The 18,178-nt window shown below is 29.2% G+C and overlaps 1 protein-coding gene and 1 long non-coding RNA gene across 3 annotated transcripts in view; one reads left to right on the forward strand and one right to left on the reverse strand.

The window, feature by feature from the left end:
* The window catches only part of LOC122568463 (serine-rich adhesin for platelets), a 129,061-nt gene that overhangs the window by 34,947 nt on the left and 75,936 nt on the right, over positions 1 to 18,178 (forward strand). For both annotated transcript variants that reach the window (XM_043728212.1, XM_043728213.1), the window contains one exon: positions 3,877 to 4,463. In XM_043728212.1, coding sequence (XP_043584147.1) covers positions 3,877 to 4,463 — 587 coding nt within the window. The remainder of the gene's footprint in view (positions 1 to 3,876; positions 4,464 to 18,178) is intronic.
* Positions 503 to 2,771, reverse strand: LOC122568469. Its single transcript, XR_006317085.1, has 3 exons — positions 2,386 to 2,771; positions 2,023 to 2,305; positions 503 to 1,924 (listed from the first exon to the last, which is right to left on the reverse strand). It is a non-coding gene; the product is annotated as an uncharacterized LOC122568469 (long non-coding RNA).

Consider the following 18,178-nt stretch of genomic DNA (forward strand, 5'->3'; position numbering starts at 1 on the left):
CAAACACTGTCGTTATTTCGTTCCTAAGTAACATACGATGCAAAGCTTCCGTAATGTTCAGTTAAGTTGAACTTTATAATCATAAGCTATAAATTACGATTCAAATTTTCATTGAGATATTTCAAACTCTCATAAAAGATTAATATATTCTGCTCTCACCGTTGAAAATGTAAAAGAGAAGAGAAGAGAAAAAGAGTTAATTATTTATTTACTAATCTTTTACATAAAGAGAAAATGAAGTCAAATTTTGGAAAGAAAACAAATATTAAGTTAGTTGATAATAGCATTACTTAAACTGGTTTTATTCAATTAAAATGTAGTTACTATTGGCAGTTAAAATTCTTATTTAATCTGTTATCTGTTTAAATATATTTAAATGGATAGATTATTACTACAGATAGATTTTATGGTTCATGAAAGTCAGCGAAAACTTTCATTGCGTAAATGAAAATATTATTTAATTCACAATATTCAAGTGCCTTGTATCATAGAGAAAAAAAGACCGAAATATCAAAGAAATGCAGCGTATTTTTTATTTTTCTCGAATAAGTATCTTTAATATTTCAATGCAAATTTTCCACATGCATCGACATGTTTTTAGAACGTTTATTTTTCTTGTTTACATAGAATCTGCTGAATCGTGTTATCTTGCCAGGAACATTTTTCATATCATTTGGCATTAATGTTGTTAAAACTTGTTCTTTTAAATTCCATTACCTCACTGGTTATCTCATATCTATCTTAATGTATCATAATGTATCGATGATATTGAACTCGTTGCCTTTTAATTCGCAGGAAAAAAATGATCGATAGGAAATTATTGTATGCATAAGTCATGGTATATCTAGTTTTATAGCTATCTGCTGTCTCATTAATTGTTTAAAGAATATGCAAACTCGTTTGTTATATTAGAATATCAAACGTTATGTAAAAACGTTATCTAATTACAGAAAGAGCTAAAATCTGGTTAAGTAACATATTAATGTTAAAATTACATTATGATGTATTTGTTATTTAATAAATTAAATTTTTGCATACAAATTGAAAAGAAAGATCTTAATGAGACATAAATTTCGATAAGATGGTAATCATGTTAGCGGTAAACAATTAATGTATCAATATAATTAGATATTTTTTTCTTCTGAGACATATATACATACCTACATATGTTGATAACATATCGGTATTATTAGGTTGTAAGAAAGCCTTTCATATAGCTTCTTTCATTTATTATTTTTATCGAAGTACTATTATATTTTTACATAAATAAAATATGTTATTTCATGTAAGAAATTAAGTTAACAGACATTTTGTTTAAAGTTTTTATAATCTTAATGTTGACTTTATTCGTGATATACAAAGCAGTTTGGCTTTATTTACGTACAGCTACTTTATTCAAAAACATTCCGTAAATAACTCCTACAATCTACTATACCTAACTATGGAGGAAAAAAGTAAATAAATTAAACGAAGAATTTGTCATAAATCTACACACACTTCTGCCGTTTATTACGTTTATTGTGTTCTGTCTAACGATAATAAATATATTGGTTTTCGCATTAAATCACGGCACAAAATATGTATTCACGTGCGTTTAAAGTATCTTGAAGTGGGATACAAAGAAATTCATTCATACATCATATTTGAGCAATATTGTACAACTGCTGTTTAGTTTAGATCGTTAGACATTCAGTGAATATCTATTATTTTATTCTATTCTTATATTTAGTAATCTTTTTATAGAAATTTTTCTACAAATTAGGTACATAAGTTAAAAAAAGACCTTAACAAATTAATCTTATTATCGAATCTTTATGTCTCAATCTTTCTTTCGTTCCAGCAAATAAAAAGATTTGTAATGTTTGAAGAACAAAATTGCAATGTAAAATTGTGTGTCTACGATTACTTCATATCTTCTTCAAATCTGAAAATTTGTTTGAACCGAATATTATTTTAAAGACATAACAAAGTCAATTAGGTATATGTGAATAAAATGAAAAATTAATTTTTCGATATAATTACTTTTCAACAGTAAATCTCATTTTTCCTCATTTCTTTCGCTTCGATTTAAAATGTTACGTGTTTCATTATAAGAACCGGATTGATTCTCTCCGATCGTTTGCAGCCATTGCCAGCGTCTATGGAAGATTGCGAGGAAAGCAGCATGTTACGAAACATGATTCGAGCATTAAAACGCGCTAAGAGCTATTAACAGGGGCTCGTACTCGTTCAATGAGAACTAAGATTAGCGTGCGGCTAGAGGTTTAACTGTGTTTAGTTTCGTTTTGCAACGTTTTTACTATCACTGCAAGAAGACTCTTTATTTTTCGATAACGATATGTTATATTTATTATTATCGAAAAGGGAAACGTTATACATACATACCTTTACTTTTCTTTTAATCGCTATCGCTAAGTTTAATGACAACGCGTTACATTTTCCATTCGTTTCATTTATTTTTCCTGTGACTACCAATCGAAACGACTTTTTGTTTGCGATATACGAGAGCAACGCGTCTACTGTTTGCGAATTACCCACTTCATGGAACACAGCTATAGATGCGAACAGTTACTTCATTTAGCCGATGTTTATTTATAGAGTGCCCCCGGAAGCATAATATTCCACGTTTCCAACGATGTAATAGTTCCAAGTGCTTGCGAATCTTCCACGTTCTCTTTCCTTATTCAAATCGGCAGTCCGAGCAAGTTTAATAGCTGTTTCTCTTGAATTATATCGCTGCCCGTTAATATTATGCACGTTTTGTCAGCCACGGGAATAGATATTCGTGCGAAGAAAAATATAATAACAGACGACGTACAACGCGACATGTTACGATGCTGCATGATAGAGTCTGGCAAATTGTGCAAACGAGCGTGTGTCGACTCGATTCACGCAGCTCAATGCTCGGTATCAGACTTTATAACAGTGAAAGGAGCGGGTGTCACAAATGCGACCGACTCAAATAATAGCAACTTTGTCGGTAAATAATAATTGGACAACGAGATCGCCACCAGGAATGTTCCCCGTTAATTCGTACTTATTAGAAATTTTATGTCATTTTCATATGCATAAATTATTACTTAGTTTAGTCAAATCATTCAGGCATGCATTAATTTTAGAAGTCGTGAGGTAAGTTTCGTGCTATTCCTCATACTCCTATTCTGCGAACAGTGTTTCTGTTCTTGATAGGACAGTCGTGATAGGACAGAGTGTGACAGTCAAAATACACTCACAGCAGAAATTGATTATACACTAGAAAACAATAAAAAGGGATATAAACATATGTTCTATTTGTTTTTGTTTATAAAATTTAATGAGTTTTGTGCTACATTATTTGTTTTACAGAGTATGCTCAAAGAGACCATTATGCATTTCAAGGCAAACCTGCGAACATTGTATCGTTAGATGTTAGGTTTATCCTTAGATTTCAGTGATCGCTGTTGCCTCCTATCGCATTTTAGCGAATAGCTAACAAATTTTTATATGAAAATTTTCTAAACATATAAATGGATTGAAGGTCCGGTTTTTAAAAATTTTTATTTGAAGAAAAATAAACAAAAATTCGTTAAAGAATTGAAGATTGCCGAAGACTTAGCTGTCATATCAACATATGTATCACAATAGAATGTCTTACTGGCATTTAAACTTCAGCCTGTCTTAATAAATGATGCATGCTTCTAGACTGTTTCTAGATTTCTACGAAATACGTAGGATTTTCTAGTTTTCCTTAAAATCAAAAAAATACTAAATAGGACACATTCGTACTAACAAGAAGGAGGGCAAAATTGTCCTAAAGTTGAACAACGTCAGGCCAAGTGGCATCGATAATCCTTCATAGTATGTCGTTGCCAACATACGTTTTTTTTTGTGTTTCAGTGAAAAACTTGGAAGCATCGACCACGGAAAACGCTAGTGAAAGTAAGAAGGATGTCGCGAAGACGGAAGAGTCGGACGAAAAGAACGATAGTGACTCCTCGAAAGCTTCTAGTCCGTCTACTTCAGAGAAATCAAGCTCTGAGAGAATCGATCAAAAGTCGAATCCTACCCCCAGTATATCTGAACCGAATACCCAAACTGCTATCTCTTCGGTGACAACGACGACAACTTCAACAACTACCTCGACGATCACATCAACGACGACTGCTACGACAACTACCTCGTCATCTAGGTTTACAACGTCAATGGTTACTTCACCGACGTCCACCACGAAACCTCCTCTAAGAAGAAGGCATACCACTGGCCCTGGGATGACCTTCCCAGCCACGGATCCGCCGACCTATTCGACCAGTATGACTTTCTCGAGGACCAGTCCTCTCCCTAGTCCTCATCTCGATAAAAGGTTCTTCGACAGCAGTTTGATAGAAATGAAGAGTCAGGCGAGCAGTTCTAGCACTCTTGATTATGATTCGACGGAGGAAGTCTGGGTTCGCAGGGTAGATTTCGTTCAGGAGAGAAAGAGAAAGGTAAGTGAAATTGTTTCTTCCGAATTATTTATTTAATTTTTTTGTGGAAATTCAATCACGTCTTTTAAAAAAATGAGGCTTTGTCTGATCGTGTGGGTTGTCAATGATGGTATTAGTATCACGGTAGGGAATATTAGGGGAGTAAAGGAAAGGTATGCTAAGGCTTATTGTTAGATGTTCTAGGTATCTACATATTATATACATTGTTTATGAGAGGTACATCTTTTATCTATGAGGAAGGTCGTCTTAGGGATAGCTAGATTAGATAGAAGATTGAACAAGAGAAACGATATGCTGATGCTAGTGACAGTGACATCGTAATTTACTCACTTTATTAATGGATAATTAAAATGTAGTTGAGAAAATATTATTATAAAAAATAATTTTTTGGTTTATTCGTAATCATTGTTCCTTTTGTTTTTAGTGCTAATTAATAAACTAGGCATAGGTAATTGTGAACCAATTTTGAATTATCTGAATTGTTTATTCATATAGTTTGATCAAATTTGATAGCCATTAGATAAAATCAATAAATTTCTATTTCCTATGTAATTTTTTTCTATACTGTTACAAATATCTAAATATATCCTAAAATTTTTTACAAAGACATCAGTTTGAAAAAGTTAATTCTTAGTTTTAAGGCAATTTTAAGACAATGATTATTAAATTTCTAAGAGATTTCAATAAAATTAAACGATTAAAAAATATTAACTTTTAAGCATTCTGGTAACTATTATTTGTACCAGAAATTGTTTCTATTTTCATCGCCAAAAATGATGATCTGTAACTAAAAACAATTTCCGTCATGAATGATGGTTATTTATAAACAAAATGATTTCGATCATTTATAATTATTATTCTTAAGCAAAATCATTTAAATTATGATTTTCATACAATAACTTTTTAAATTTTTAATCATAACTGTTGCAAAACGTAACTGTTCTTTTTAATTTATAACTGCACTTGAATATATATGTAAGTTAATTAGGTTGTATTTTATATTAATATATATTTTATTTTTTACAAACATTCATATTAATATATATATTTATATATATATGCGAAAATGGAGAGTGACTGAAGAATCGCGGAAATTGAAGTTTCAAATTACGACATGATTGTTCGTTTATTTTCTTAAATAATGAGTATGAAATATCTTTTTATACATAAAAATAGTTGGTCACAAGGTTGTTTACGAGTCGATGATGCTTTTCATCTAAATTCCTTGCGTTTAGGCAGGAAATTATCAGCAGCGATAATAATGTTCGTTTCCGGTTAAAACGGAGAAAGAACGTTGCTTATTTTGTGAAGGTCTGCTGTTTTGTTGCTTCTTATATCTTTTAAAAGAAAAAAATTGCATAAACACAAAGTAAATGTGATGAAAATAGTTCGTTATTAGCTATTTAAATTGTCGTTCACGACTATACGTATGTGTGTAGTGTGCATCATAGTAAGATGTGGTGGATTGATTCCTTACTTTACGCGTGATTTCACAAAATGATTTGTATTTTAGTTTATTTATTTATTTTCCATAGTCCTTCCCTCTGGGTTAGAACGGTCTTTCAGTTATATCTCCCTCTGATCAAACGATTCATATTTATATAGTAATTCTTTTCTCCTTTTCAAGTATTGGAAATAATCTTTAAGTAACTATTAATTGTTAATTATTACTTCGTTAGATGCTTGGTATAAAAAGAATTCGAAAAGAATATTGTTTGAGACGAAATTTTATTTTATTTTACTATTATTACACATAATCGTGTTTATTGATGTCGATATATGATACAATGAAATTTATTAGTAACTTTGCTTTGCTTTAAATCAATTTTATGTATGTTACGTATGTTTTTAGCAATATTATTATGTTTTAAAGCAGTTTCCTAGTATGTTCTGCAGTGAAATACTGCAGATTTTTATTTATCTATGGGAAATTTAAAAGTGTAAATGTGCAAAGAATGCACATAATATAAAATAATATGCAAAGTAGCTGAAATGGGGAACTTGTTATGGTATTTAGTAGTGAAAATAAATTTCTACTTAGATTTGATTTCTTTTGTTCTGGTTGGAATACATATTGAGTAATATTGGCAGAAACTGTCTTTAAGGAAGTAATATATATAGTTGCACGAATTTACTTCAATATCGAAATCCTAAGGATTCAAATTCTCGGTAGCAGGCCTTTTTTGAGATACAATTCATTATCAGTAAGAGGTCTATAGATATGACAGAATTAGTTTTCCAACTTCGCCAATTTTTCAATATTTATTTATTTCTAAGAATTTTAAGTAAAACATGCGAATCATGTAAAACAGTTTTCGTAAATAACAAGTGTAACGAACGATCTTGAACATAAGCAGTTATCGCGTGGTTGTGTGATGAAAGGTGTGATAAATTGGCCTCAAGAAACTTGGAGGGCCTTACCATCTTCTTCTGTAAAGGGTAGATTACCTTGGTCACTAAGTCTCAGGGCAACGAACACAGATCTTTGCAACGAAGTCTTTTCTTATTTTTAAAACAACAAAGGATATCCACAGAACATGAAATAATTGCACAAAATTTTTGTTATAATTAACAAATCTTAAGGTTCAACAAATGAAATTATCTCAATTTTTATGATGATTACAGATATTTTTTTGATCAATATTTCGCCTTAACAAAATGTGTACGCTTTAGTTACTAGTTTTTGATGTGAATTTATTTTTTATTTAATATTCTAATATAAAATTAGAAAAATGTATTAGTTTAAATCACAAAATATAAATAAAACATTTGATGTCAAGAGTCAAGATTGACATATGTGTCATTATACTTATACTACTTACTACTTATACTACTTATCAAACTTATACTACTGATCAAAAGTATACACATATTTATAATTAGTTATTTTTGATAAGATATAATTTAATTACAGAATCATAAGTAATGAACTGTGTGTTGATAAATAGTCAGTATATTCTGTATTATAAGAATATTTCCTTATTAAAATACGGTAAAATTGATTTTAAAGAACTAATAAATATGAAAATTTGTAACAAAGCATTCTGGGAAAAATGTCTATTCCCAGAGACTATCTAGTTTTTAAGATATAAATCATATAAAAAGATTTGTCTAAAATCACGAAAAGACTATTGTTATCATCTACATGAACACTAAAAAAATTATGAATTTAAACATTTTAAATGAAAGTCAAGTAGGAATTACATATATTGATAAATCGTATGTATGTAATATATGTATGTAATATTTAATCTTAGTATACTGCCGGACAATTTCTAAATAGATAATTAAGGTCTGTTATTTGAAAATTCTGTAAGAATATGATAAATATTACTTTATATATTTATTGACCTATATATTTTACTAACATCCATGCATCGTACGTGGAAATTTGACTAAAGACTAAGCAAAGTATTTAGCATATTTAAAATATTTAAAAACATATTTAAAACACTAGCATATTTAATAGCATATTTAAAAACACTGATTGTAGTAGATAAGTTCAAAAAAGAAATATCTTACTTTCAATGATACGATAATGCTAATGGTAATAATAATAATCATTAATCTACGCATGAGATCTGAGATCAATTTACAACATTTATCTACATGCTATTAAAAATTGCATAAAATCTTAGGTGGAAATGTGTGTAAAGGTGTTCGAGGTTTGTATTTCTAAATTTGCGATATCGTTCGATCCAGATCTTGATATGTGACTTTAATGTTTGAATTCAATGTTTCGTGGGTGAGGTTAGGAGACAGGGCAGCGTAGGTACAAGGCTTCCTTTAAGCTTTATCGATTCGGTTGAAAGACGAATTACAATGCGTTGAGGGCTATTATGACCATGACGGATACGTCGACACGTAAGGTCTCCTTTGCGAATGCTTCCCGTACGTGGATTGCTGGCTCAATTAGTAACGCATAGAGATTAGGTTAGTAAATAAATCGTACGAAAGACGATTTGTAATGAAGATAAGACAATACATGCGATAGTATCGATCAGTAATGCTAATTAGATAATGCTCGAAAGGAAGTTCAATCTAGAATGTTCACAATCTTAAACACGTTCTTAAGATTCGCATCGTCCGATTTGCTAAAAACGACCAACGAAATCAAGTGAAGTAAACGTGCTTTATTTGTTTGCGATATTTTACTCTTTGTTGCGTAACATGGCCGTCTGACGACTCATAAGACCGTTTTAGAATACAAAGAATTTTACACGTGCTTCGTGTTCGCTATAGGCATTCGAACTGAGTAATTGCATACCCTGTGCGGTTAATCTATTTTAGTCGTGACATTTTCATGTTGCATTCTTTCATAGAATTGTTTCGTTGTTATCTCCAACAATGATGAGAGTTATTTAATGTGTCTTATATTTTTCCTTGAATTAGAGAAAAGCTTGGTGCATGTATATACATCTTTATCGTCGAACGCGTTTCTCGACGCAGTGCAGTTCTTAATGTTATTTGCATTAGTTGATAGATGGCGATGCAATACGTCGAAGCTCAGCTGCCATCTTTATGAAATTATGTATCTATATACATACCTACATATTCGGAATGAAAACCGTAAACATACACTATATTATATTATATTATATTATATTATAGTATATTATATTATTATATGATATGATACGATATGATATGATATTATATCATATCACAATACATTATATTATATTATATTATATTATGCATGATGACAACTAATTGAGATTTCGAAACGCGTGTCGTCGCGCTTAAATGGTTACAAATAGTTTCTACCTTTATTCTATATATACGTTTAAATAAGGAATATATATTAATATATATAATACCATAAGAAATATGTTACAGTATGAACATAAGTATACAAACAAGAATTATAAGTACGGAAACGACGACTGCAATATTTAAAATAATCTTTTACTTATGATGTTTTACACGTTTAGTCCGTTTATCCTTATGAAGGAATTGAAGGAACACGAAGGGGGTAATACAGATAAAATGATAATATTAAATTCAGCTTTTAATAAAATGAGTCATATTATAAATTGGAGCACGTGAATCACGAAAGTATTAACAATAATGTGTAAAGTTTAGCACATAAAAATTGTTCCGCTTAAAAACTGTCAGTGACCTTGAAAAATAGAAAAAAAAAAATGATAAGCGGAAAAGCGTAAGTCATCGTATTTGTTGTTCTATATCAATCAACTTGGTTTTGAGACAATATATTTGTATAAATAAAAGCAATTATTAATATATTAAGCAATCTGCAGTGTGCAAATTGTAACACTTTATTATATTTTTTATATTATTATTGCTAAATCGAGCAATCTTAAGAGAACCATATAAGTTCGAAGCATCAAATCGTGCAATACGGTTATCTTCTAAAACGTAAAGGTAGTAAAGGTAGTAAAGGTAAAGGCGAGAATATAATCAGCAAGCATAATTCGTTAATTATCGCTTAGGTCAAAAAATTTTGCCTGATATTTTTCCCGGTGGCAATGAACTGATATTTTCTTATCCAGCACTACACAAAAAGCCGTATTCAATGTAGTAAGACATTAGAAATTTTGGGAATGGATGTCAATAGCGGCGTAATTCAGTAAGATTACACTAAATAGGTATAAATTAGTAATACATCTGTAGCCGAGTTATATGGCTTTAAATTTCGGTTAAACGTTTTTCAAGCTTTGGAACGGCTGGCCTGGATGGGTATATACGAGGTATTATCTTATTAATCACAATTCATTCGCGATAAGAGAACATTACCACAATTCTCCAGGGAAAATTATTATCGATATGATTTCTTGACGAAACGAAAAGATATCAGATAGGTGATAGTGAATCCCTGTGGCTTGTGCCACCCACGAGTGCTGGTACTGTCAGTCAGTGGCGAAATCTCAATAGGTACACGACCCCCGCGTCATGAATATTTAAAAACTTTGGTGGTGCGCTGTTTTTTTCGTCGTTCGTGAAAATATGTCAGCTGTATCGTTGAGTGTCGGAAGAATTCGGAAATATTCTTTGGTGCCATATTTAGATCGATGTCCAGAATTTCATGGAACTTATAAGGTAATCGAAATATATCGAAACAATCGACGTATCCTCAATTTCGAAATTGTTAATACATTATACATACATTTGAATTATCAATCTGTCGGGCATTGTACTAATTTCTTATATATTATATAGGAATCCAGTGTCTTCGTATGTGTAGTTTCAGTTCTGTGTTAAAAAATAAGTTACATCGTATTTATACTTAAGATCTAACTAAGATTGATCTGCCTTTGTGAACTTTTAATTTTCCAATTACGGATGTTTCTGATTAAGGGACGAACCGTTAACCGGTTAACAAATTGAAAAATACAATTTTAATTCTATTGCGGACTTCAAATTTTTGTTCAATATCTGATTAAATTTTATTCTGAACTAAACTAAAACGAGAAATCACGCATATTGCCTAAACAACTATTCTTCCATATCTTCTACTAATCTAAGAAATTTTTCATATTTTTTTTTACAAAAAACACGGTTGCTTTGTAAATTCCTAGAGGATGTAGCAGGGTTAATTTGAGGATAGTTACGAGATGTACTGATCGTTAAAAGGAATATTTTTAATTTTTTATGTGCTGACTATGTGAATTATTGAAAAATACAATTCGTAATTGAAATATAAATTGTAGTAGCAAATATATTTCTATTTGGATAACTTGTTGCTGCACTTTTAGTTTAATTTGATATCGATAGAAAGCAATTCTATACTAATTGGAAATGTTAATACTGTTCAACACTGTTCAATTATCAAGTTGTTGATTGATTCTTCCGTTAATATTTGTAGTTGGCCGCATGTTATGAATTTAACATATCCTAAATTTATATATTTTCAATTTAATTTAAGCAATCATTTCAATGAATAGTATTATACATGTAACATGGATATGCACAGTATCTATTAGCATTATCATTTCATCCCAAGTAAAGTATTATTCTCCACTGTTTCAATTTTTATCCATTACTATACGTTGCAAATATACACGTATGTATGTATATAACACAGAATTTCATTTCTAAAGTAAAATACTCCAAAATAATTAGATCAATGGCAAACAGAGTAAGTTCTATACTAAGAATTACATTAGATAATTTATTATTATATAAATAACAAATTTGTCATTAAAAAATAAATCGATCTATTTTTCAAAGAATGTTTTATATATAAGATTTAAATATTTTTAATATATACAATATCTATATATTTTCAAATATACTGTGTATACATATGTACATACATTCATACATATGTATATTCAAATATATATTCATATTCTTTTAATTTATACAGAATGTGGTTTATGCACTTTGCTCAATATTATTTTTGGATCTTATTTTCCTTTGGCTGTCTTTATGATGTTTACAATTATTATATTTCTTAAAATACTCAAGAGTTTGGGTAGGTCTGAAGCAATTTTAAAATTAAAAAAGTGACAATTTTAGCGGGATATTCGTTTATTAATTTATCTACAAATTATATCAATATGACTACATGTATGTCTTCTGTCGAATAGGACATTTTGTAATCTTATCGTTTTAAGCTTTAATGATTAGCTATTGACAATTTGTTTTTGACTTAACAGTATTACAATAGAATTTTTTCATCGCATAAATAATCTACTTTTTCGAAGTACAGCAAAATTCAAATGAATCCGTCAATATACTTTTAAATATATTTTGATATCTAAAATATAAATGCTACAAATATTTTATTATCTGAAATATTGTATTATTAGTATTGTAGTGTTTAAAAAACATATTCAATGTGAAAATTGAATACTCTCCAAGAAAGAAGTAAAAGTAGAAGATGTTTTAAAGAATTCATTACTATTAAACACCATAAAAAGAATGGACAACTTTTTTGAGAAAGGGCTTTTAAAGTTAGGATTAGTAGTAAGAGATGAAAAAATCATCGAATTTACAAAGAAAATACTTTAATTTAAACTGCTAATATTTTAAATTGGTTACAGTTTTTTTTAGATTTCGCTATAATTTTTCCAAATTCCATAATTGCTATCTGACACATTTCTGGAAAATTTTTAAACCGACCAAGAGATTCTTTGTTTTTCCAAAGAGTAACTGACATGGCTATTGTTTATTGTCATTGATATTCATTTTCGTTTTCCATAGTAACTGCGTCTCTCTCCTCTAGATATCGAACGATCTGATTACAAGCGTCCGGTCTTCGACTGGTTATTTATTTTCATGTAAATATTTTAGTTATCATAAAATCAACCTTGATTTTTGTGTTTTTTAATAAAAACATAAGCCAAATTTATCTCATTGTTCCTGTATTTTTGTGAATGTATGACAAAGTAAGCCGAATTTCCTGCAGAATCTAAAAAAAGTCTCATAATATTTCTAATGTTAAGAAAGGATAATGTTTCTGAAAACTGTAAAAGAAATACTCGTAAAATATGTTAGGAATGAATCAATGTGAAAGATAATTGGGGAAGAGTGAAAGATCTAGTCCCATCTACTGTGGTTAAATTTTTGTCTTAATCTTAATACCATTCTTATTTTGATGTACATATAAAAATACTTTTAACGTATAAAAAAAATATTTATGCTAAAAATCCTTTTACATCTTTCTTGAACTTTAAGAAATTAGTAACGATAAATAAACTCTAAAACTGCTGAAAGGATGCAGCTGGGTTAACAATTTTTCTTTGAAAATTTAAATCGAAATATTTTGTCACATAATATAAAGAATATGATATTTACGCGGCATTGAGATGTTCAATTTTCCTTACTGTTTTCTGCCCTCTGCCAATTTTAAACTAGATTTATTTCTGGTTTCATAACATTCGTTACACACTGCATCATGTACATATATAGTTCAGTGGTATTGTATCAGACGTCAGGCCAGTGCAACGTTAATTCAAAATGCCAGTCGAGCTCGGAACATTGAACGAAACGATTCGCGATTTTAGGGATATATAATATTTTTGTTCGGTCAGCGAAACTAGTGAAATGCGAATGGATATACATACAAATTGCACGAGAAACTACGTGATATTTCATACGCGAAATATGTTTTATTCTTATTGTTTTCACATTTTTTAAGTTTCTTTTATTTTGTTCCAATAGAATTTTGCATTTAGATCGATTTTATTTCTAAACTATTTTGCACGTCATTTCGGTGGTACTTTTGCTAAATGTTCTATCATCCTTTTTTTATCTGGTCTAAATGTTTTCTATGATCATTAGATTTTCGTAATTATGACTTACTTATCGAGATTGTTACACTAGATTTCTTGTCTATCATCACGAGATAATAGTCACGTGAATTGTTTGTCAAACAGTGGAAAATGTGATTGCATGTAGTAGAGTTTGCTGTTATCAGTTCTCATAGGCAATCTTACGCTATCCAGACAAAATTTTTATTTTTTTTTTCAAAAGCAAGTTCTGTTAAATAACATTCTACGTATCCATAGATACGTACTTTTGTTAAGGACGTATAATATTACAATTACTTATATACTCTTCCTTTTTTAAAATAAAATTTAATAGTCCTGAGAAATTAGAATACCAAGATTCGTATCAACGTTATATTGTCATCTTTGTTGATCGATTCCACATTCCATCCTAGATTCATATAATGGTGGATCGATATTATAGATACTTATTATAATTTTAAATATATAGAAAACAATATTTAATAAGATATTTGATTATATAATATACATAATTAATATGAAATTATAGTTTGCACACTTATATTTATACGAAGAAACGAACATTTTTTAAATGCTATGTGATACAAAAATGGAAGAATTGAAACAGAAATAAAATCTTTTAACGCGGATCGTACGAAGATAGGATTAAAATTTATATCCACGAGCATGAATACAATCGGCCGATGACAACGATCGATTGAATTTCTATGGTTTCTTTATGTCTGTGCTTCTCTACGAATCATTACAGTATCATTCCATTCACTGTGAATCGTTAGAAAAAACAGATATATTATATATACGTATGTATATGAAAATTCTGTTCACTATAGATGTCACGATTCGATGAAAAATGTGCGAGAAACGTATCTATGGTGCAGGAAAATAATATATTTGATTAAACTTGTATTATATTATATAAGTTTATATTTCACACACATGCATACACATACGCGCGCGCATCATAATATGTATGATCCCCAAAATTTTTGTTTTACCAACACTTCAAGAAGCTACTGAGAGCTTGTTTAGTGATCTGGTGCCAGATTGTGCGAAAAGGGTACGAAACAGAATTAATTTGAATAATAATGATATACAATGAATCCTTGCAGTCCATCATGAATGAAATTGTACAAATTGTGAATTTTGTTTTAATATTATTATTTTAAAGTATGTTCTCCGCTTTTCACTTCATATTGAACAACTATGAGGCATTTAAGTGCGTTTATTGGAGTTTATTGATACTAAAAATATATTGCTGTGAAAATTCACTCATGACAGAATAATAGTTGGAAAAATTTACCGAATGTCCAGCTGGACAAACTGTAAAGTACAAATTAAATAATAAGAAAAGAAGAAGACGGAATAAATATGATTTCCTTTGATGATAGTTTTTAAGGGTTAATTATATATGTATCCTTTTTTAGAAAATCAATAAATGTACAATATAAAAGTATGAAACTACATTTTTTCTTTTGATTAATTTTTGCATTAAACAGTAAATGAATGTTATTTGTTCGCACGATATATGTATGTCGTTATGTTAATAAATAAAAGTATAAGATACATGTACATAATGAAGTAGCGCATGATAATAATCAATGATCATAGATACGAAAGTGGAATCTTGGATTGATTAAGATTAAAGTATATAAATGTATTTCTTATGTTATTGACAATCGATAATTGATAGCATACTATGTAATGTATCTTACAGAAGAAGAATAATTTCTAATAAATGAAAATAAATATTAAAGTAAATATATATAAATATTTTGAATTATGGTCTAAAGCAATTTTGGAGATGCAGATAGGAAATTAAATCGAAATTAGTTCAAGTATAAATTTAATACTTAATACTAATTTCTTAATAATCTTAATGTATTATAAAAAATTGTTGAATCGATTCCAATTTTTATTAATAAATAGATTATATAAGGCATTTTTATAATATACAGAACCGGCAAGGATAAAGAAGTTACTTTTGTTACAAATGTTTCCATGAACAGCTGTAAGACGTAAGACGAGTAGCAGATCATTTACAGTAGACCTTGATTACGATTCAGTGAAAGTACTTTAACTGATCCGTCGATATAATTGGATATATTCCAGGAATTCGTAATACACTGCACGAATTACGAAACACAGTGTGTTATCTCGATGATCCATCTCACTGTCTAACATGCAGGAATGTTACATTTACTTTGAAAAGGTTATTTGGATAAAGGATAATAAATTGTCAATAATACATTTTCAATTTTACGAATAAAGATCGTCGTCTTCAATTTTTGTTACTATAAACGAAACGTGAATGCTTCTTTCCACATTGAAATTGATAAAAAACCAAAAATTTTTAACAATTAAATTATAAAAAAATACATATATCCCTCATTGGATCAAACAAATCTTTTGTTGCTCTGCTGTTATTATTTAAATTATTAAAATTTGATTGTAACGTTAAAATCTCGAAAGTTCACCTTTTGATTTGAATATACATACTAGCAGATATGTACATTTGGCAATGTATCTATCTTTCTATGTCAAAATAGTATTATTCGATAAAAGAAAGTAAAGAAATATATACAAATCGAGTCTTTGAATTAAAAGCAATCTAAGATTTTCAGTTTATTGCGATATTAAACCTTGAGATTGTTTCCATGTACTTACCTTTTCCATCGTAGTAAAATAGTCGTGTGCGCGGGCGCACACACACACACGCACACACACAGAGTTCTGGCAGTACAGTTAGTAAGAGGATAATTATACATGAAAAAATAAACCCCAATAGTACACAAATTATTTAATACTCGAAAACATTTGGCTTTTTATGGTATCTATATGTAGATTATAGATATTTTTTGATTATTTTGGTTGAAACAAAATGTGTATATTTTAGCAATAGTCATTAATATGAATTTGTTTTTTATCTAATGAAAAAGATCAAAAGAAATGTATTAGTTTGAATCATAAAATATAATATAACCAAAACATTCGACGACGGAGGGCTAGGAAACATTTCTTTCATATAAAGCTTTATTTCTGTCAAAATTTATCTAGTAAGTACTAAGTAATACACTTAACTATGTTTCGTATTGTCGAATTACGTTGTAAGTACATAAATACTTTTACTTACATATATTTATACTAATTGCATTGGTAGTAAAGACAAGCAATATACGAGATATTCATCAAGAATAAAATTTTATTACTTCAAAAAAATGTTGAAAATATTCTGTCTTTATCATATTAAATTTCTATGAAATTAATTAATTAACCGGTTAGTTGTTGCAACCTCTTCGAAAAGTGTGTGCCTAAAATATGCCGCAAAAAAGAGCGATAACGAGTATACTCGTCAAACACAGAATGTTTGTAACTGTTATAATATAGACTTAAGTTGTAATTAAATGACTCTTTTATTTCTTAATTTTATCACTGACAGAGCTCGTCATAACACAAAATATTGTCATTTCTTCATGACGAGTATACTCGTCAAAAATAGCTAACTGGTTAATAATGACACCTATCTTCTCGTTCTATTTCATTTATGTGCGTTTTTCATTATTCAACACAATAAACATAAACATAAATGGAAATAGTAAGATTAGTCAAATTGAGGCAGAGTTTACTGTAAACGTCCCAATGTATTAAATAAATATTTCACCATTGTTAAATATAACTTGAAAATGACAAAAAATTAGCAACGACTAACAAAGATTATGGAACAACATGGATGAGAAATCGAACGTGTTCACTGTTGTTTATGATAAGGCAATTTACGCTCACATTTTCAAAGATATCACGAAACATATCTATTCCGAGAAAGACATGTGAGCGTGTCAAAATTTCCTCTTGCAAGATACTTTGCAAGAAAGTCATCAAAGATAATCTAGCTAAATATAAAACATTATATCAACTAGTTCTTGATTATACAACAGTATCTAATCGTCTTATTGTGTCGTTTTATATCTGTGGACAATAAAACTTCATTGCAGCTTTATTTTCATTCATCTTTCAACCAATTAGTCTTTCTATTAACCGATAAATTCTCCCCTGTGAAGTGTAACGGCGTGTATTTGCTCTCTGTAACCTAAAAATAGTAAAGTACAACAACAGTCGAAATCGAAATAAAAATCAATTCCAGAAACTAGAATGAAAATAGTAAAATATTTTAATAAAAGTATGTGATTGAAATTCCAACATATTAAATATTCTCTCAAAGAATTAAAATTAACAATATCGGTTTGCTGAAGCTTAAAAATAACCCACATTAAAATAGCAATGAATTTTAATAATTGAAATTAAAATGACTATATTTTATTTCAACAAAATCATTATATTTCAATAATCGAGATGGTAATGTATAAAATGATTGAAATTGTATGTCGAACACTTTAAAGTAGTCAAAACCGATAGTATTTATTCTGTGAACTTTAAGGTAGTAAAGTACGATTATCGAAACTAAAATAGTAGCGGATTTTAATAATCGAGAATTTAATAAAA

Source organism: Bombus pyrosoma, linkage group LG6 (genome assembly GCF_014825855.1).
Source record: "Bombus pyrosoma isolate SC7728 linkage group LG6, ASM1482585v1, whole genome shotgun sequence".
NCBI classification, from domain to species: domain Eukaryota; kingdom Metazoa; phylum Arthropoda; class Insecta; order Hymenoptera; family Apidae; genus Bombus; species Bombus pyrosoma.